Source organism: Panthera onca, chromosome B2 (genome assembly GCF_046562875.1).
Source record: "Panthera onca isolate mPanOnc1 chromosome B2, mPanOnc1 haplotype 2, whole genome shotgun sequence".
NCBI classification, from domain to species: domain Eukaryota; kingdom Metazoa; phylum Chordata; class Mammalia; order Carnivora; family Felidae; genus Panthera; species Panthera onca.
Window position 1 is genome coordinate 50,447,477 of NC_138343.1, and position 21,148 is coordinate 50,468,624.

Below are 21,148 nucleotides of genomic sequence, written 5' to 3' on the forward strand. Positions count from 1 at the left end.
ACTGAGGTTCAGAAGAGCGAGGTAATGCTTGCAATCGCACAGTAAATGGCAAAGCCTTTATTCTAACATGTACGCTGTGTCACTTCCAAAGATACATAGACCCCTTCTAGAACAGGTAAGAGTGCCTTTTGTACCCTAAGACATATATCCCATTGCACTCAGTTCTAAAATAAGGGTGGAATTTAGGGTCTAGGTTGGGGCCACTACAATTCTCTGTTCTGAAGCCCTTAGGAAAGCTTAATATTTGAATTCTGACTGCTCTCTTGTTAAGGGCATGGCATGACTTTGGGCCTTGTTCTTACTCAGTAAAATGAGCTCTGGATGAATCCATCAGCAGGCAGGAGGGGCTTTGACAACCCCTGGTCACACAGTTTTACAAAGAAATGACAACCGATAAGGGAGTACAGGAGGGTGTGAGATTGTTGGAACCTGGTACTGACGGTTTGCTACAAACAGGTACCTGTTTCACTGGACATTGCTGAAAAGGGCTAGATCGGTTAAAGCATGATCAAATTCATCAGTCAAGGGAAACCCACATCTATGCTTATCATTTGAACACAGAATGCCAGTAGTAATACGTGTTGACATAGTTGCTTACGAATTTGTTTACAAGCCATCATGGAATCCCACCCGTGATCCTTCCTCCAGGTGCCCCAAGTTTTTTAGACTTCAAGTGCTAGGTCTTTGGCTGGAAAGAACTGTCACCAGGGTTGAGGCCCCCTTTGCATCTGCTCAACGGACAGGCTCCCATCAGTTAATAACTAAGGAGAGTCCCAAGTCTTATCATAACCACCGCCAGGCCCTGCCTCAGCACTGCTAGTAACAGGGAGCAGGAAGAGGGCGTCTGGGCAGGAGGCATAATTACTACCTCCCCTGGGAACTCTGAGCACGTGTCATCAGTGGGAACACCCAAATTCCAACCTCTTCCCACTTCACCTTATTTAAAAAATAAGCAGTTTCTCTCACACAATCAATAGTTGGGTGCCATGTGTCACCTCACTGGCTCAGCCTTTTGCTCATTCGTTCCTGCAGTCTCTCTCAGGCAACCTCAGCCACCACCTACCTAAATCCAGATGGTCTGCAAAGGCTCAGATTAAGCCCCCACCTTCACAGAGCTCTTCTCAACCACCTTGTTAGAAAAGTTCTCTCTCCCCGGGCTTTTACAGTGGTCGGTTTACATCCATCTCGTGGCACTCACCACAAACCACCCTGTGAAATCATCTGTGTGCATGTTTGGTCCCGATCCAACAAAGGCTTCTTTAGGAACTGAAGTATTATGTCACAGATCCCCGTTTGCTCAGGACACCTCCCTCAGCCCTCTGTACCCAGCACTCTCCCAGTGAGTCCGGATGATCTGGGAAAGGGGACATTCAGTGACAACCGTGTGATTGGTTCTCTGCCACCACTATATCGTCAGGTACTGGGTTCCAGTTGGCTTACTCCTACAACTTCCACCGCAGAGCCTGAGCCATCTGCACAACCTTAGACCACAAGCTGAGTCCAGACATTATATGAAAACAATGGCAAAAATCAGTCCTGGGAACTTTCTCCCTTTGGGTGAGTGCCATGAATTTGCTGGCACTCAACATATTTATGGCACATATTCCTCAGAAAAGGAAGCTCAAAAACATGTTAAAAATGACAAAATGAGCTTTTTTTTTCTTTTTCTTTTGAGAGAAGGCATGAGTAGGGGGCAGGCAGAGAGAGAGAGAGAGAGAGAGAGAGAGAGAGAGAGAGAGAGAGAATCCCAAGCAGGCTCCGTGCCCGGTGCAAAGCCTGACACGGGGCTCGATCTCACAACTGTGATATCATGAGCTGAGCCAAAATCAAGAGTTGGACGCTTAACCGATGGAGCCACCCAGGCACCCCAATAGGTAATAGTTTTAAGAGATGAGTGAACAGAACAGGATCTTGAAGGTAACAGCTAAAAACTTAGTTTACTCTGTGCTTGATGTGGTTCCAAGGGCTCTGTGTTGTATTTGCCTAAAGGCCATACAGGCAGAACAACAACCAGGCAATTAGGCCTCCACATTGTGCTTCTCACATGAGGCTGCACTGCCCCTCCACATACATGGGATGGCTGCTAAGAAGAAGGGAGATGTGAATCCTCCCTCCCCACCCCATCCTCTCCCGCCCTCCCAATTCCCTATATAATAGAGAGAAAAGAATGGGAACAGGTGCGGCCTCACTCTGCTCTCTTACCCACTTACATCTCTGAGGGGAGGAGGGCGACTCTGGCTGCCGAGATTGGGAGATACACTGAACATACTTTCTCAGCACGGCAACGTCACTAGGACAGAATCTGACGGTGCAAGGGGAGCTTGGAGTTAAGGTGGGTCAATTACTGGTCAACGCAAAATATTTTAATGACCTCATCACCAGACCAACAAATACCACAAACCACTGGTGTGCTAGAGCCAGCCCTGCTAAGTTTACGTCAGTAGGGTTATCGGCCAGGGTAATAAGTAAGCCCTATTGTAATCTTAGCTTCACCCAGCCAGTCTTTCCAGTGAGATGAACTATTTTGATCTTCGTTCATCTGATTTCTAGGTCTTGTGTTTTTTTCAAAGTGTTCTGGATTTAGAGGGGAAGGGCATGGATCGGACTAATCACCACCACCAAACCCCCATAGCCCTCTGTATTTTTCAGACGCTATCCCAAATACTGAATGCAGTCTCACATGACGTTTTTAAGGTGATATTGACAAGCTGGAAGGCATTCAAAAGCTAAGATTCCAAGGGCGCCTGGGTGGCTCAGTTGGTTAAGCATCCGACTTCAGCTCAGGTCACTATCTCACGGTCCGTAAGTTTGAGCCCCGTGTCGGGCTCTGGGCTGATGGCTCAGAGCCTGGAGCCTGCTTTGGATTCTGTGTCTCCCTCTCTCTCTGCCCCTCCCCCACTCATGCTCCCTCAGAAATAAATAAATGTTAAAAAAAAAATTAAAAAAGAAAAAAAAGCTAAGATTCCAGCCTACACTGGGGACCATGTGGTACGAAGGAGATGGAAGAAACATGTCAGTGCTCTGTGTACATGGTTGGATCTGTAGGTCAGACTTGGGGACACGAAATGGTCTTTGGCAAAGAAAGCGATAGGGCTTTGGGACTAAGGTGGGTTCTCATTACTCTAGAGAAGGGGTCAGCAAATTACGGCTGCGCAGGTCTTGTGTTTTGCAAGTAAAGCTTTATTGGAACACAGCCACGTCCATCCATACACGTATTGTCTATGGCTGCTTTTGCTCTACACAACGGCATAGAAAGTCACGGCAGAGACTGTATGGACTGCGAAACCTAAAATTTGTATTCTCTGGCTCTTTACAGAAAAAATGTGCAGACCTCTGGTCTAGACCTAGGAAAGTAACTAATCGCCTGAAGGTGTGGGGAGGGAGAGAGGATGGGAGGAAGGGGGAAGAGGAGAATTTTGGTAGGGGAAGAGGTGAAAGTGGGGAGAAGGGTGGAATGGAGGATGGGAGGAAAGGGGGAAGGGGGGCATGGAGGGGAGGGGGAAAGGGTGGGCTTAGAAAGCTGGGACCTTTGGTTGGGATATCAGAAAAAGGCCGAGACGAAACCATTAGGGGGACTGACCACCATGCCTCACTACATGGGGATCTGTCCTCATGTGAGCTGAGCAACAGGATAACCTTTCCCACTAAATTATTTACATCTACCTGGGTGAGTTCCTACAAGGTGAAGAAAGTGGATTTTCCTCCAATGTGTCCGAATTGGTAGCATACAAACAACGTAAAACGCGAGCACAGGTAATCAAAAATGTTTTAATGATTAATGTTCAGACATTATTTAACAGTGTGGATATACCCAGGTGAGCTAAAGCACACTTTGACAGCACACTATTGAATGTTATAGTTTCTGTATTGAAATATGTAAAGACATTCGCAAACTAGTACCTAGGAAGACACACATTTACAAATATACACATTCTAGATTTGATAAGGTAAATGTAAACAGATGCTGTGACTCCTTCCAAACAGAAAACCCACAAGACTAAGAAGAGAACCAATCGGCTCCCTATAATATGAATGTGCAAAATTAAAGCATGATAAACTGATATTTACATAAATATCAAACCAACAATTAGTTTATACATTGTCGATGACCTTCTCAGATGCGTCACGAGTGGTTCAATGACTGTTTTTTCCCCGAATGCAGAAGATATTCAGAGACTAAATTTCAACACTTTAAAATGACACACACAATAGTCCTTATTTGTTTGACCACTGCCTCAAGTGTGATAGACATGATTTTATGATAACCAGTCTTATTTTTAAATAAGCAGTTCTACACAAATCTTTAGATTCTAAGCAGAAAAAAAAAATGACATACCATTAGATTTACATTAAACAAATTATCTCTATCCAATTTCCCAGTTCTCTTAGGCTATAGCTATCTGTTTAATTTTACCTTAAAACTTTTTAAGGTCCCTTTTCCCCCCATTTATTCATTTTAATAAGCTAGGCACATTTTAAAAGAAGTTTGTGTCAAAACAGACAGCAGCACAGGAATCAACCCAAATTTGGACCCTGGCCAACTAGTTCCCCATTGTTCATCTATGGGATTCCGTCAAATGGTAAATATTCAATATCTCTTTTGAAAAGTGTACATCCTCCCTCTGACGAGTGGAAAGCAAAATGGGCGTTGTTTCCTGTATAAAAACACTTAGCACTTCAGATATTTTAAATGTCCCACTCGCCCTACATACTTCCTAAAATCTTGAAGACAAAGAATATATACTTAGGTTTCATCAAAACTGCTTTAGAGCCCCCCCCCTCCCTTTTTACATTATTAATAGTGGCACTCAAAATAAAAAAATAAGATCTGTTAAAAAGTTAAACTGACTGTTCCACTAGAATTGAGCCTGCCTGATTTAAAGCCAATATTATAAAACTGAAGGTGCCATTTCTGATTTCACATATACAAGTCACTTGACATTATGTGTCACACGCTAGTTCAATAAATCATGGTCTTTGATTTTTCTAAACAGAGCTATTAAAAATGAATAAAAACTTGAGACATATCCTAATTTAAATTAATAAGCTTTGGGCCCTGCTTTTTAAATTTTAAGGCATGTGTGTTTTTCTACTGTAACAACATTGTACAAATTTACAGTCACATGCATGATCTACAGTAAAAAAAAAAAAAAAGTTTGGATTACAGTGTTTTTAAATTGTGAATCACAATTCAGCACCTATCATGTTATAACTAATAAGGCAACAGCAGTGTCGTATACTACAATAATACGCCCTCCATAGTCTAGCGCAGGGTCGGTGAGAGCCCAGAAATGTTAAAAATCTTATGCCTACATGTATAATCTGTATAGGTATTCTAGGGGTTTTGAACTGATGAAAGAGGTCCTACATGAGTCACACTATTGTAGGCCGGACTAGTTACAGCAGCTGTTAACGAGCATCGGGCACAACTCATACTGTGCTTACAATCAGACGATGGGTTTTGGAGGTCTTCAACTCTTCCGCTTCAATCCTTGCGCTGCTTCCTTGGCTTCACATGGTTTTCCAGGGAAGAAAAGCTGTTGGTGTGTCCGTTCACAGCAGCCACGGACCCATTCTGGTGGTCTTTCAGGTGCTCTTTCCTCCGCGAGGCCCCCTTCTTGTTGTAAGTCTGAAATGAAGAAGGGCAGACAGGCCGTGTGAATGGGTGCTCTGCTGGTGGATGGGGGCGCCCTGCTTCCCTAACTCCAACCTAGTTTCCTGCTAGCATCCAATACCGCGAGGTCTGCAGTCAGGCGACCCTGGGTACATTTTTTGCCACCGGTTTTAATCACTTTTTCTTTTTTGAGGCGTAGCATGAGCTGAGTTCAGGGAGGTATAGGCTGCGATATAAGTGCTATTCTAAAAATTAAGTAGAAAATTCCATTTGCGCTTTATTTGGCTTCGCCCTGTCTGTATCCGGATGGCAGGTTATCGAGGTTACAAGGCCACACCAGCTTCTCCCTCTCTGTAGTAGTAGCTCTCCCGTCACTCACATCTCTTATCTTCAAGGTCTGCTCACGAGCTCACTCAAACACACCATGTGCAGGGGTGTGTGAAGAAAGGTGCCTGTGGGCACAGGGAAGGGGCTGAGCCCCCAGGTGGCTGGTCGACGGACTGGGCTTTACTGCCTCCACATCCATGGCCTCTGCCCTTGCTCCTGACCTCTGGTGCCTGCCCAGAACCAGGCACTGCACGGGAGCAGGAACACACGTCATCCAGGGGTGGCGGGGAGCCACCAAGTGATCCATGGGAGACAATCTACCCTAAATGGACCCTTCTGTGAGTAAAACTTACCTCACATCATGCACTTCGGAATGAACTGAGCCCCCAAACCCAAGCAGTGGACATGTGAGAAAACTGGGACAAAGAGGCAGATTTCTATCTACAGCTGAGAGCTGTGAGGGAAATTTCTTTGGACATTTAATTTCGTCACAAAGTTCTGAGCAGTAGGGCTGTGAGACTGACTGAAATCACCCATCACGTGTCTGCAGGGGGCCCTGAGCAATCCAACACGGAGCTTGTTCAACAGCTCTGCTTTCCCACGTGAATCCCGAGCCCTCTTTCCAAAGATGGAGCCCTCTGGAGGTTTGGGACAGATTTCAGCATCTCCTATGTTGGCAGAAGTCCCCCTCCTGTAGGCAGGGGCTGCCCTGTCACTGTGACAGCAAGGGTCCCACGTGTTGTGATGGCCCCCTGAAATGAACAGATGAGGGGCTTTTTAGCAAATGCCACAGAAGAGTGAGATTTACCTGAATGTAGAAGTTTGTGAAGAAAGCAATTAGAGAGATCATGTATCCAATCTGGAAGTACAGCCACCCAAGAGGGAATGAACACGGCCAGATGACCCCGCAGCTGGTCTGGATGATTGTCAGCACAAACTGAAGCTGGTGGGAGAGAGGGGATACAGCTGATCAGCCATGGCCCATGGACACAGTGCCACCCCAGACTGGCTCTCCATCCAGCACTCCTCAGTCTGTGAATAAACACTTACAGGCCTTTCTGGTGCAGAAGTCAGTCACTTCATAAACACTATGCATACATTTATACATAAATTTATCCTACACTATATATTTGCCTTTGTCTTAAAAAAAATGTTTATTTATTTATTTGGGGGGGAGGGGCAGACAGAGAGGAAGAGAGAGAATCCCAAGCAGGCTTCAGGCTGTCAGTGCAGAGCCCGATGTAGGGCTCGAACCCATGAACTGTGAGACCATTACCTGAGCCAATACCAAGAGTCAGAAGCTTAACTCACTGAGCCACCCAGGGACCCTGTGCCTTTGTCTTATATATATTCTTCTCCCCTTCCAGGCTACTTCAATCACCTTTTCTCTAATTCAGAAAATAGGGATGCCTGGGTGGCTTAGTCAGTTAAGCGTTGGACTCTTGATTTCAGCTCAGGTCATGGTCTCAAGGTTCATGGGTTCAAGCCTCATGTCGGACTCTGCACAGACAGCATGGAGCCTGCTTGGGATTCTCTTCTTCAATCTCTGCCCCTCCCCTGCTTGCACTCACATGCACATGTATAAGCATGCTCTCTCTCTAAAGTAAAATTTAAAAAAATGCAGAGAATAGTTAAAAATACTATATTGTACATACGCAAGCTGTTAAAAGAGAGTAGATCTTAGAAGTGCTCACAGCAAGAAAAAAATTGGAGCTATGTATAGTGACTCTAGAGGTTAATTGAACTTAATTGTCCTAATCATCTCACAATACATACATATATCCAATCATTATACCATATACTTCATACAATGCTACAAGCTTATTATATCTCAATGAAGCTGGGTAAAGAAATGAAAACTTAATCCCCCCTCCACATACAAACTTTAGGGACCCTGTATAGAGAGATGCAAGGTATTTAAAAACAATGTTTACTTATTATTTTTGAGAGAGAGCAAGTGGGGGAGGGACAGAAAGAGAGAGAGAGAGAGAGAGAGGGAGAGAGAGAATCCCAAGCAGGCTCCACACTGTCAGCGCAGAGCCCAAAGCAGAGCTCGAACCCACGAACTACGAGATCATGACCTGAACAGAAATCCAGAGCTGGATGCTTAATTGACTGAGTCACCCAGGTGCCTCATAGAGATGAAAGATATTTTTTTGTTTGCTTTACCTTTTTAGGGGAGAAAGGAAGGGTGTGGGGGGTGTATGTTTAAAGATAACAGTGGTATCTCTGTGGGATATGCAATCCCACTGGACACTCTTCTGATTCCTTATCCATGTACCATTTGGGTTTGAAGAAGGCTGGTCTGAACTTCTATCGGGATTTAATGCTAAGTTCATAGATAATTTCTGATGAATAAATCTTGAAAAGCATGTGGAATTGCTTGGAGAAACAGGGAAAAGGAGTGAAAATGAGGTGTGGCTCCTGAAGGGTGTTGTCTTCTAGAGGAATAACAACAGGGGGCAGGTTTCTGTCCACCACATATCCCAGCTCCCAGGGTTTTTATGTAGAACTGTTTTTTGTTTTCTTTCCCTTCTTCTCTTTTTTAAGGTTAAGTATTCCCGGCTAAGAAATAACTAGGAGTGGTGCTTAAATCTAAGCAAACTGAGTGCAATCTTCTACTTCAAAGGGCAGAGCTTAAATGGGGAACCAATTTTCCCAGTCTGTTCTTTTAAATGCTGCTTCTGCGTAGCCAGGGCTGGGTGGTATAAATCAATTTCGGCATCACTTCTCAAGTGTAACAAGAAAGTTAAAGAACAATTATCCCTTCTCACAGGTGACTGAAAAAATTAACAAGGACTGCAGAGCAGCTGGCAAAGAGGTGATGATGAAATGTCAAACACATAAGTAGTTCAGACCATCTTCTCAGATTTTTTTTTGCCAGATTATTTTTAAATATTGGAAAATCATAATTGACTTGGAAAGACTGGAATCAGCTTGGTTTCTTTAGAAAAATGTGTTGATAGGGCAGGGCTAGGGCTAAGGGTTTAATGTCTAAACCCTCAATCAGCTAGCATTGGCCTATTGCCTCAGCGTCCTCATCCACAAAATGGGGATAACAACATGAAATGAGACTATTGGAATAGTCCACGTAAAACTGCTTCCTTACATAGACTCAACAAATGTCAGTGTTTAAGATTAGTAGTAATATTAATAATTAGTTCACGAAAGAATTCACAAGGGGAGAGAAGTATGCATCTGTAATATGCTGACAGCTCAGGGAAGCTTAACAAAGGATGGTGAGACAAAACCACCAATGCAACAGTTGCCCCGGTGTGGTGAATCTCAGGAAGGAGGCTGTCATCTGAAGCACAGCAGGTGCCATTCTCACCAACAGGTGCTTTGCTACACGGGGGCTGAGAGGTCACCTGGCACCTGCCTTAACAGACATCCTCACTGCCTAACAGCTACAAGTAGCTGGGACTCCTGCTACCTCGCCCCCCAGCTCCTTCTAAAACTCCTGGAAACGGAAACACACACACACACACACACTTTGTGCACAAACTAAGGACAAAGGGCCTAACTTGAAGTCAGAAAATTAGATTCTAGTTCTCATTCTACAACCCAATTAGCTGTGCGCCCACAGGCACAATTTCCTCACCAATTAAAATTAAGAAAATTTTCCTCTCTGCAAGTAGTTTAACTGGATCAAATAAGAAAGGGCGCGAGAGGCACATGTTAGATGCTATTACTTTATTTTTATTTTTAAAAATTTTTAATCTTTATTTACTTTTGAGTGAGAGAGAGAGAGAGAGAGAGAGAGTGTGTGTCTGTGCGCGTGCAAGCAGGGGAGGAACAGAGAGAGAGAGGGAGACACAAATCGGAAGCAGGCTCCAGGCTCTGAGCTGTCAGCACAGAGGCAGACGCAGGGCTCCAACTCACAAACCGCGAGTTCATGAACTGAGCCGAAATCGGATGCTTAACCGACTGAGCCACCCAGGCGGCCCTATTTTTAATTTTTTTTTTTTTTAACGTTTCTTTATTTTTGACAGACAGAGCATGAGCAGGGGAGGAGCAGAGAGAGAGGGAGACACAGAAACCGAAGCAGGCTCCAGGCTCTGAGCTGTCAGCACAGAGCCTGATGTGGGGCTAGAACCCACAAACTGCAAGATCATGACCTGAGCCAAAGTTGGACGCTTAACCGAATGAGCCACCCAGGCGCCCCCTAGAGGCTATTAAATAACAATACAGCCAGGAAGAGGCGGGAGGAGCCACTGAGTCCTGGGAGGAGAGTCCTGGGAGGGAGAGTTACATACCAGCTGGCCCTGAGTGATGTACTTCTTCCACCAGAGGTATGGGCGCATGGAAGGGACAGATGACAGACCGTAGTACGAGTACATGAGGACGTGGATGAAGCTGTTAAGTGTGGCACCAAAATAAGCTGAAAGAACAGAGGGGATTTGGGAAGGAGAATGCATCAGTGTTTTACACATAACAAGTTAAAAAAAAATCCAAAATTCTTTTCAAATCCCCAAAAAAGATGCTTTCGAATAGGGGCTGGCAGATACTGCAGCAATAAGCACTTCACGGACCTGTACTCAGAATTCAGTTGGCACTTGGGCAGGCAGCTGCTGGGATGCTTTAAGGCCAGGGTCAGCTGGAGCTGCCAGGGAGGCACTGAATACAAGAGTCAGGAGGCCGCCACCCCATTCTGGCACCAAATGGTTTTGTCGCCAGACTCCTATCACCTAGCTGCTTTTCTTTACATGCCCAAGTGCCTCAGACTGCTGTGCTGAAGGCCTGGGGAAGGGAGCAGACGAGCAGTATGTTCACAGCTGGTTGTCTAATACACGTGCTTAGGTTTGAAGAGGCCTTGGAAGGCCTGCACACACATATATGTGTGTTTATATATACATACATTTTTTTTCAGTAATACAGAGTCCAGTTCCTTAGAGACAAAAGACTCCTCTTTTATCGCATGATTTTTAAATTCCAGTAGAATCACCAATTCTTTTTTTTAGATTGTCCTCCTCCCCCACAGCAGGCAACCCAACAGAGCTCTCCAGCTTTCCCACGAGCCACGGTCCACAAGGCTGGGATCAGGGAGTGCATTTCTACTCCTGGCTAGCACAGTAACTGGCTGTGTGACCTTGGGCCAGTCACGTGCAGTTCCTGTGGTTGTTCCTCATGGGCCCAGTGGGGCTTGTTAAAATCCACTATCCTGCCAGTTCTTTGAAAATGTAACCCACTCTTCAAATGCAATGAGACACTGTTTCTATTAGAAAGTTAAGTCATTAATCCTGAGCCATAAGATGTGATGGTGGGGGAAAGAAAAAAAAAAAAAACATGAGAGGGGGCCCTGGAACCTGAGCTCTACCAAATCTTCTACTATCTCCATTTCTCCCAAACCCAAAGGGAGCTGAGTTTGGCAAGTTCCCTTTCTAGTCTTAAAATTCTATGACTGCGTGAACCTTGCTGGGCCGAATTAATCAAGGTCAGTGCTATCCTAGGAAAAAACACATGAATAGACCCAAAGGTTCTCAAATTCCTCAGTGCTGGATGGCAGAAATTTTGATCAGAACATTTGTTAGAACTCCCAAGCTAAATCTAATGGTGACAATTTAATCTCTGAAAATTATGAGACTTCAGACCATAAGCTTTCTAAAAACAACACCCATCCTTCTTTGAGCATTTACTTCAAATGCTGGTGCCTGCCCCTGAAGATGCCCTGGGAGGGTCATTGTATTAGCGTATATGCAAGACTTCTTAGGTGCCCCTCAGCTAAATCTGCGTTTCACCAGTAGTCTTACTCCCTGGTACTCCCTCAAGGTTGTGCTTCTGTCTTTTTGGCCTGCCTGTATCAGTCAAACACCTTCCACACTGTAGAGAAACAAGGACTAGAAATTACCTGGAACAGCTGCCCTATATGACAGAGGACACTGTCCCTATTTATTAACATGCCCCAGGCTGGAAATCTGGTCTTTCCCTCACTTTGCCAAGTTAGCAGAGGATGGTTTATTAGCTAGAAAAAGGTTCTATCAGCTCAATGAGTGCACAGCCACACTATCACGAAAGCAACTCAGACACAAAGTTCAAATGCTTGACCTAGAAATCTACAGAGGCAGCACCTTCTCTAAAAGCCTTGGTTTTAATTCAGCCCCTCTGCTCACACCTGTTCCCAGACCCCGCCTCAATTTAAGTCTTACAGTGGCCACAGGGGACCCAGTTCATCACAAACCACCAGATGTTCAGCATGGAGGCATGGTGGTAGACGTGCAGGACCGTGATCTGGTGGTTATTCTTCCGCAAGATGAAGAAGAAGGTGTCCATGAATTCGATGAGCTTGGAAAAATAGTACCACCAGAGGACACGGATAATCTAAGAGAAAGAGGTCATCAATGTTTCTCTGGAATACCACCCCTGACATGTTTTACTAACATCTCAGAATCCCAGGTTCACTCAAAGCCCCACTGGCTCAAGTTCTTCAGCAGCTAGGAGCTCTGGTCATTTGGAGAGCATTGCTAACTAAAGAATACTGGGGGTGGGGGCAGGGGGCGAGGAGCTTGGAAATGACAACAGGGAAAAATTTTAAAAGAACCACTGACATCCTCCAAGATGAACAAAAAAAACGACACGTTGAGATGATGTCCTGAGCTGAAGAGTCGGACATTTAACCAACTGAGCCACCAAGCGCCCCATCGAATAGTTTTAAGGAGAGGAAGGACTGCCATGCTGAACATATAGCAGCAGCCTTTTATGTAAAACACTCAGCATGGAAGTCACAATGTACAAATAGACCACTCTCCCAGGGCACTCTGAGGAATGATTATAGCATTTAAGGCATTATTCATAAGATCCTGTTTATATAAATGCTGAGAAATGCATGCGTTTCCAACCCCCCCTCCCGCCCCCCCGGAAACTAAAATTAATAGGACTCAATTTTACTAAATGAAACTGCAGTTTTTATCTTAAACCTTTCATGTTGTTCTAATTTTCATACCATGTGTATGTTAAAAAAAATTCTTTTAAAAATGTCAGTAGGAATTACCTTGGGCAGTGAAGTCATGAACTTTTTGTTTTTTGTACGATTTGTTAAAAAGAAAAACTATTAAAAAAAAGAGAGACCATACCTTCATATCTGCTTCTCCTGCGCTGCGTGTGCCCTGACAGAAGAAGTTGTACCTGCCTTCCCATACTCCTGTCACTAACTAAAATAAAACAAAACAAAACAAAACAGAAAAAGCCAATCACCAACAATATCAGAACATATAAAGCCCTATTCAATTAAACTTCAATTAGTTTCTGAATTTGCGACAACTGACCTTGGGCTGGCTGAGGCAAGTCTGCTCTTTGCTCCTGAGCAAAAATCAGGATGACAGGGAGTGTGGACAAAGGGAAGTTTAGATGACCTAAGTCTCAATTTCACAAGGGGTGAACTGGGAGTCACTCCAGGGTGCTGCCTTACCAAGCTGGCTCTCTCCACAATTTTCAATTCCCCAGGCTGTCACAAGGCCTTGACCAGCTTGGTGGCAGGCTCTCTGGGTCCTGCCCACCAGGCAGCTTCAGCCCTTCCCTAAACCAGGGGCTTCTCAAACTTGACCTTGGGGCATCAGAATCCCTGAAAGGGTGTGTTAAAACAGGATCACTGGGGAATGTTTTTGATCCAGTAGGCCTGGGGTGGGGTCCAAGAATTCCTAGGTTCCCAGGCAATATGGATGGTGCTGGTCTAGAGACCACACTCCCAGAACCGGTGCTGTAAAACCTAGGATCATTCAGTAAGCCTCGCCTTCATTATTTCCTGTTGCTGTATCATCCCCTGGGTCCACGAAGCAGACCTCCACAGTGTCACAGAAAGGACCCCAGAATTGAGCTGCAAGCTCCAGGTATCACCAGTTCAATATGACGGCCTCAGTTTCCTCATCTGTACACAGTGAGGACACCTGGTCTAGATGAGACTTAAGGATCCACTGTAATGTCCAGAGAAGAGATTTAATTTGAACACCTGTGCATGTCCACAGTATTTTTTTTTTTTAAGTTTGTTTATTTTTGAGAGAGAGAAAGACAGAGTGTGAGCAGGGGAGGAGCAGAGAGAGGGAGACACAGAATCCCAAGCAGGCTCCAGGTTCTGAGCTGTCATCACAGATCCCAATGTGGAACTTGAACTCATGAACTGTGAGATCATGACCTGAGCCGAAGTTGGATGCTCAACCAACTGAGCCACCCAGGTGCCCCCACACTATGTTCTAAACAAACACCTACGGGGTGCTACTCCTTGTCCAGGTAAACTGTAGCTCACTGCTTCCTCCCAAAGCCTATGGTGACCTTGAGTTTTCCTGGTGACTTTCTCTCTGGTGGCCAACTGGCACTAGATGGGTACAAATGTTGTGGCCTGCCTCGTGCCTGATCTCATCTGGTATCCAGCATAAAAAACTGGCCTTGGGTCTCAAAGTGTGTTCTCCAGTCCAGCTGCATTCACATCTCATGGGAACTTACAAGACATGGAAATTCTTGAGCCTACCCTGGACCTTCAAAATCAAAACTCTGGGGGCAGATCATCAAGATAGGGCTTCAGAGTCATGATCACAGACCTTTGGAGAATCTAATACTGTGGTTTATCAAGTGTGGTCCCTAACCTAGAAGCATCGGTATCTGCCAGAAATTTGTTAGAAAAACAAAACCACAAGCCCCACCCTAGACCTACTGAATCAGAAATTTCTGGGTGCAAAGCCCAGCGGTGTGGTAACAGGCTGTTTTACAGGTGACTTTGATGTAGCTAAAGTTTGAGAACCACTGGCTCAAAGCTGTGGTTCCCATTCTAGTTGCATAACAGGATCACCTGGGGAGTTTCTAAAAACTAATGCCTGGCCTCGCCCCAGATCATTAAACCAGAATCTTGAGGGGCCTTTTACAAAGCTCTCAAGCTATTTCAACATGCAACTAGGAGTGGAAACCACGGGTTTCATGGTGGGTGAGCCACGAAGGATGACAAGGGCCTGAAGACAAACGGTTAAATTTCTACCCAGTCTGACCTCAGAAATGTCGGTAGTGGGTGTGGCCACTGCACTCTCACTGGACACCCAGCTTAGAAACTGCTTTTTTTCCTATTAACTTCCTTTCTGTGGTTTGCTTTCTGGCTTTGTCATCGTCTATACATAAAAAAGCATCAGGCATTAACATGGTCTTCGTGGCCAAAGACCAGCACAGGGGTTTGGGGCACACACGAGGGAGGCATCATTATGTGATGAAGAGTCTGCATTAGGAAGCGAAAGGTTGGAGCGCTGGGCTAGCTAGGCTGCTATCCTATCCACCAAGGCCCAGGACCTGAGACGAGCCCGCTGAGTTTCTCAGGCCCTGGGTACTTTAAAGTAAAAAGATGAGGTTGGACTAAATTATCTCTAAAGGTTCTGTTCTAACTTTCTACAATTTCTATGTTAAGACTTAAAAAAAATAAACCACATACAAACTACACTGCACTATCTTTTAAATAAATTTTTTAATGTTTATTTATTTTTGAGAGAGAGAGACCAAGTGTGACTGGGGAAGGGGCAGAGAGAGAGGGGGACATAGAATCTGAAGCAGGCTCCAGGCTCTGAGCTGTCAGCACAGAGCCCAATGCGGGGCTCGAACTCACAGAATGAGAGATCGTGACCTAAGCCGAAGTCGGATGCCTACCGAATGAGCTACCTAGGTGCCCCTACACTGCACTATCTTTGAAAAACCAACATCCACAAGGTAATTTATAAGGTCTATTGTCCTCTTAAGTCACAGCCAGTGAAGCACACCACATGCAGACCTTATTTCAAGTTCCAAGAATCAAGACCCAAAGCCTGAACCCCAAGAGGGGTTGGGAGTCAGTGGTGTTGGCATGTGTGCCCTCAGAAGAGCTGCCGCCTTTCCTTTTACCCCCTGAGGGAACCAATGAATTCTCTTCTGTGACGATACAGAAAGGGAACTAATGGTTCTCGATGAGATTTTCACAGGACTCCTGAAAATGATAAAAAGTAAGGACAATACAGCAAAGTTCTTCATGAAGATAAATTTATGCCATTTAAAAGATACATTAACAATGATAGCCTTACTGAAATTTATTAACAGTGACTGTCCTCATGTATCTAGGACATATTTTTGAAATTTTAGCATCTTATTAATTTAAAATTCTAGGACCTACCATCACTGTTTTCCAGCTACTGTTTTGGTTTATAGTGTCTTGAGATACCCTGGGTTGCTTTTGCCAACTTGACAACAGAATGGTGTGTGTGTGTGTGTGTGTGTGTGTGCGCGCACAAAATTAAAGATGGTTGCATCCATGAATGCCTGCCTTGGTGGTAGAGGGGAAAAGCAAGGGAGCTCTCTCTCTGAGGAAGAAGAGGACTAATCCTTCCCTGTAATCCTGCAGCCACTTTGACTGAGGAAGGGTCTGTTAACTCCAGCAGAAGGGACTGACACATGCCTTTCTTTCAAAATGTCTTTCAGAAGGCAGCCAGGTTGGACTGCCTTGCTCCTTAAGCTAATTACCTTAAAATTCCATTTGTCCCTTTTCCTTTAAATGGGGGGAAATATCCTTATCTAAAATACCCACCATCTCTAGAAGCTCAAGAACTTCAGGTCTTGGGTGGATGAACTTCCCCAGCACTGAAACGTGAAGCAGGTACACCAACCAGAAGCTCTTATCCGTCCAGTGCCATTTCAAACTGCCCCAGGCCCGCCATCCTGATCTCCTAGTAGAGACTCCCTGACAACCAGGCATCTCTCCCTTGCTCACCACTGCCACTCAGCACTTCCACTGGGGCCCCAGGGTCTCCCAAACCACTGAATTCTGGGTTTAAAACCCTTCAGACTCTCAGTGCCTTCAGAACCCAATCCCAAACCCTAGGCAAAGCATTCACGTTCTTCCACACACTCCCCCAAGCTGACTTCCCCTGCTCCCTGACCTAAAGTCAGACAGGCCCCCTTTCCTTCTCCAAGCATGCCACTCCTCACCCACCTCGATATGACCAAGGGCACAGAGCACAGGTTTGGGCACTAGCCAGGAGGAGGTTAAATCCTAGCATCCCACATTTAGCTAGGTGACCTTAGACCAAGTATGTCCATCTCTATACACCTGTTTCTTCATTCCCCAAACAGGACAAAAATAGCAGTCCCACCTCTTCAGGATGCCCTGAGAAATAAATGAGATGCATGGAGTGTACAAATGCTTATCCTATCCAAGCTGGCACATGGGACAAACACAATGAAGTTAGCAGTGACCATGAACTTATTCTTTTCAACCTGAGTGCTGTCTGCACCCAGGTACCCCCATCTCTAGCTCTAAAAATCCTATCTACCTTCAAAGTTTGGTTAAAATTCTCTTCGTGATCGCTTGCTTGAGCACTCCAGCTGAAGTCTATCCTTCTTCCTCTAAGCTCACCCTTGTGAGCTTGTGGTATGTGCTCATATGCTCCTCCTTTCAACGCTTTGTTAAAGGGTCTGTTTTGCGCCCTTTGGTAAGCTCACAGAGGTGGGGACTGTGGCTCCTGCATCCACAGAACCAGCACAGGGACTTGTACACCAGAGGTGCTGAATAAATATTTGCTAAACTAATGATAAAGAGGTCAAGCCATGGCTTTTTGCCCCTCAAATTGAGGCCTAATGTGTTATTCATAGCCAAAAAACCCCCACCAAAACAAAAAAACCCCAAACCCCAAAAGGTGTCATTTGTAAATGGAGAAATTGAAACAAAGTATTTTAGTGAAACTTGAATTTGACAATATTCGTCTGAATTCTTCTGTTCACAAGATGGAAAAACCAGTCCCCATCAAATGTCATAGTGGGGGGATATGGAAAGTTGAATTCTCAAGTATCCTCTGCTTTTGAAGGGATAGAATAATTTAACACACGAGGACCAAGCACCTGACTTAAAGTTTCTCCATAAGACTCTCAGCAATTCTCCATAAAATGGGCCAGTGCCAGAAGGTTCTGTTCCCTCCATCCCCCATCAGAGGGAAACAGCATGGGGTTTTCAAGGCTATTCCCTCCAGCTCCACTAGGAACACATCAGAGGAGACAATGCTCTAGTCAAAGTCACCTTAGCTACCACTTCCCTTCAGGACTCAGGCCTGGCTTCTTTCCAGAGAGCTGCTTTGGTCAGGTCCCCAGAAATCTGACACACTGCTGCAGACACTGTAAAGCGAGAGGGCCCAGGAGGCTGGACAAAGGTGAGGCACTGAAAGTAAGGGTAGGTCTCTCTGTCTTGGGCTTCTGGGAATCAGCTCAAAAGAGGGCAGGACTATACCTCAATGAAAAAGCGGTCACAACGCACAGCTTGCCACTACCTGCACAGTACAGCTACTCCAAGAGCAACAGTGTGCGTTATTTACCTGGCTTTTCCCAAGTAATCAAAATACAAATAGCACTACTACAAACCATATGTGCTTTCCCCTTCCTTGGAGTAAGGCAAACTTTAATTAAGCCAGGAGCATGGAAAGGGCTATAATTAAAGCTGAGCTAGAAGCTTTTTCTTCTTAGGAGACAAATTCAATAACCAAAGGTGGTTTCATGCATCTTTTCATTTAAAGAAGAAAAGTTAGGTGAATAGCACAGCTAGGTCTGGATGATTCACTTCGTGGAGTTAATAATTTCTAATATTGAGAGAGGTGACTTTTCTCATCTAACACCACAGTTAGCCACAAATGAGGCATAAACTCTAGCGTGATAACCACTTCCAGAGCACTTTCTGGAATGCCACCAAAGCATCTCAAGAAACAAGGTCACTTAACATTTAAAGAATAAGCAGAAGAATGTCTTCTTGGGTGACCATGATCAGCCATTCACCCCAATACTCCAAGATGTCAGAGCCACAAGATAACCCTTTTCCAAAAGGGCTGGCTGCTTTTAGTGATAGGGGCTTGGTAAGCTGTGTGGTCATTACCCCCAAGCAGACATCCATCCAATAGAAGACAATGAGACTAGAGACTGTCCTTACTGGAATTCAATTGCATCTATAGGACCCAAAGGGCATTTCTAAGCAACACCAAGTGTGTGGTTGACATGTTCATAGTTTTTATGGTTTCCATGTGAATGTCCAAGTGTGTGTTTTTTAGATTTGTGTATAAGTTCATGTTTTCAATAGGGAAACAAAGATGAGAAGTGATATGGGTGCCCCAAGGTCACACAACTTTTTGGTGATACCACCAGGCACCCAGAATTCTGGCTCTCAGTTCACTTGCAATCTCAAATGGCAGTTCAATCCTTAATAAGAGCACGATGGGGGTGCTCTACCCATGAAGAATTCTCTGGAAAAGTAGACTTGTTACCTGCATCTTTACTTCAGCAGTGGTTTGGTTTGAAATTAACCACCAGGTACTCCAAAATTCAAAGTACCTATTTCTTCCAGGGTTTGGCTAGTTGCTCTTGGCTGTGCTATTATGAAATAGGGTCAGATCAAAGCATGTGGCCTTGAATTTAAAATCTTTCATGTCCGGACTATAAGGATGCCCACTTAAGATAATTCACACTCATAACTTTCAAAAGTGTTTTGTTTTTTTTCCTTATTACCAGAAACACCCTTGGGTTACTGCTGAATGAAATACTCTTAAGTCATAAGGACAGGCTCTATACACTAGAAAAGTCTTCAGAACAAAGCACAAAGAAACAGCTTGTCCTCATCCAAACCCCAAATAGGTATGTCTGGCATTTTTCCCTGAACCCTACACCCTGCCCTCTTAAGCTGGTAGTCCCTTTCTCTCACTTTTCAGGCCTCCTGAGGAGTGGCTTCTACTAAGTTGCTTTCACGTGTACAGCCAGAAATGCTCATTTTATATTTCATGGGGATGTTAGTGGCTAGGGAGAGCAAGACCTCAAGCTAAGACTCAGCATCCTGAGACAGTGGTGCACAATGGTTTAAGGCACAGGCCTGAATCCCAGGCCTACCTGGGAAATCTCCGTCCACAGAGAGGGCAGTGGCAGTGTGATGAACAGTCAATGAGCTAGCCCACTACCTGGCGTAAGGCAGGCACCTATATAAATCTTTGCCAAGATTCTAGCCAGATGTTTGCTCCTTCTGCTTCCAGAGCATGAAAGCCCATGAGTAGGCCTGAGGTGGTGTTGCCCCTCCTGTTACAGAAGCCCCAGCCAGGGCATCCTTTGAATAATTTAAAGAGAGATCTCCATCTCTCCATCTACCAACTCTTGCTTTGCAGATTAAGTCTGCTTTGGTCGAGGATTTGTAAAGTAATGTGTTTTCTCATGCCGCCGGGCCGCCAGGCCGCCAGGCCAAGTTACACCAAAGGCTTGTGGGGTCAGTTTAGAGGTGTCAGGCCTGGCTTTGGACCAACTCCAAAGCTTGCTCTCAACTGGCAGGTAATCCTCCCCTTTCTGCTGGGTGTGGGACGTGAAGGGAAGGCTGCATCCTTTTCTCCATTTGCCCAATATAAGGCATTCTCTCAGGGCAGTGCCAGATCAACTGAGGGCGCATAACTGCGTGGGGTGTTTCCACTCATTGAGATAAGTTTCCGTCTGAGCAAAGAGCTTCTGTTGCAGGGGAACCGAGAGTGAGAACTATTTTATGGCAATCATCAGGCCTTTCTGAGAAGTATTAATCTCACCAGATGATTGAACTTCTCTATACCTCTGTTAAATGAGAAAAGCAGAATAGTAAATATTGTTTTCAAAGTACTTTAGTAAACAAAATCTTTTTTTTTTTTTTTTTTTTTTAATAAAATTCAATGATCAACTACCAGGTCTTTTCAGTGTTTTTCCAAATCCTATTTCCCCACAATAATATTTCTATTTTAGGAAAGCCTGAAGGGAAAGAAAAACAAGACAGTTTAGAATATAGTGTTTCCAAAGCAACTGCTCTGTGGTTCTATCAGGACCTTCAAAGCCAGAGCCCTGGGAGGAACAGGCTGTCAGGTGCTTGCCCAGCTGCTTCAACAGTGTCAACCCCACAATTACAGAGAGGTCAGAAGGCACAAGCAGAACACCCATCTCGCAAACTTCTTTCATCTTTCCAATAAAGAAGCATCAGAAGCATCAGAAGTCTTCAAAAGAAGATGCAAAGGAAAAAAAAAGTACGGACGTCTGGTTCTGGCAATGCAGCAAACTGAACAAAAACAGAACCCACTCCCCCACTACAAACTCATATACAGAAAAGCTGCACAGAACCCTCCAAAACAAGTGCATCACCTCTGATGCTTAAATGTAAGGTGAGGCCCCTCCCCAACGCATTATTCAGAAAGGAGGAAGTTTGCCTACATTGAAGTCCTTTTAAGATCTTTGACTTGGGGAAGA

The 21,148-nt window shown here is 44.8% G+C and overlaps 1 protein-coding gene across 1 annotated transcript in view; it reads right to left on the reverse strand.

The window, feature by feature from the left end:
* Positions 1-3,752: 3,752 nt before the first annotated feature.
* ELOVL5 (ELOVL fatty acid elongase 5) overlaps positions 3,753-21,148 on the reverse strand; it is a 34,504-nt gene continuing 17,108 nt past the window's right edge. Inside the window, exons 4-8 of the mRNA XM_081795748.1 lie at positions 13,012-13,089; positions 12,088-12,259; positions 10,198-10,322; positions 6,750-6,884; positions 3,753-5,629 (exon numbers count right to left, since the gene is read on the reverse strand). Of these exons, the coding sequence (XP_081651874.1) occupies positions 5,486-5,629; positions 6,750-6,884; positions 10,198-10,322; positions 12,088-12,259; positions 13,012-13,089 (654 nt within the window). The 3' untranslated portion in view covers positions 3,753-5,485. The remainder of the gene's footprint in view (positions 5,630-6,749; positions 6,885-10,197; positions 10,323-12,087; positions 12,260-13,011; positions 13,090-21,148) is intronic.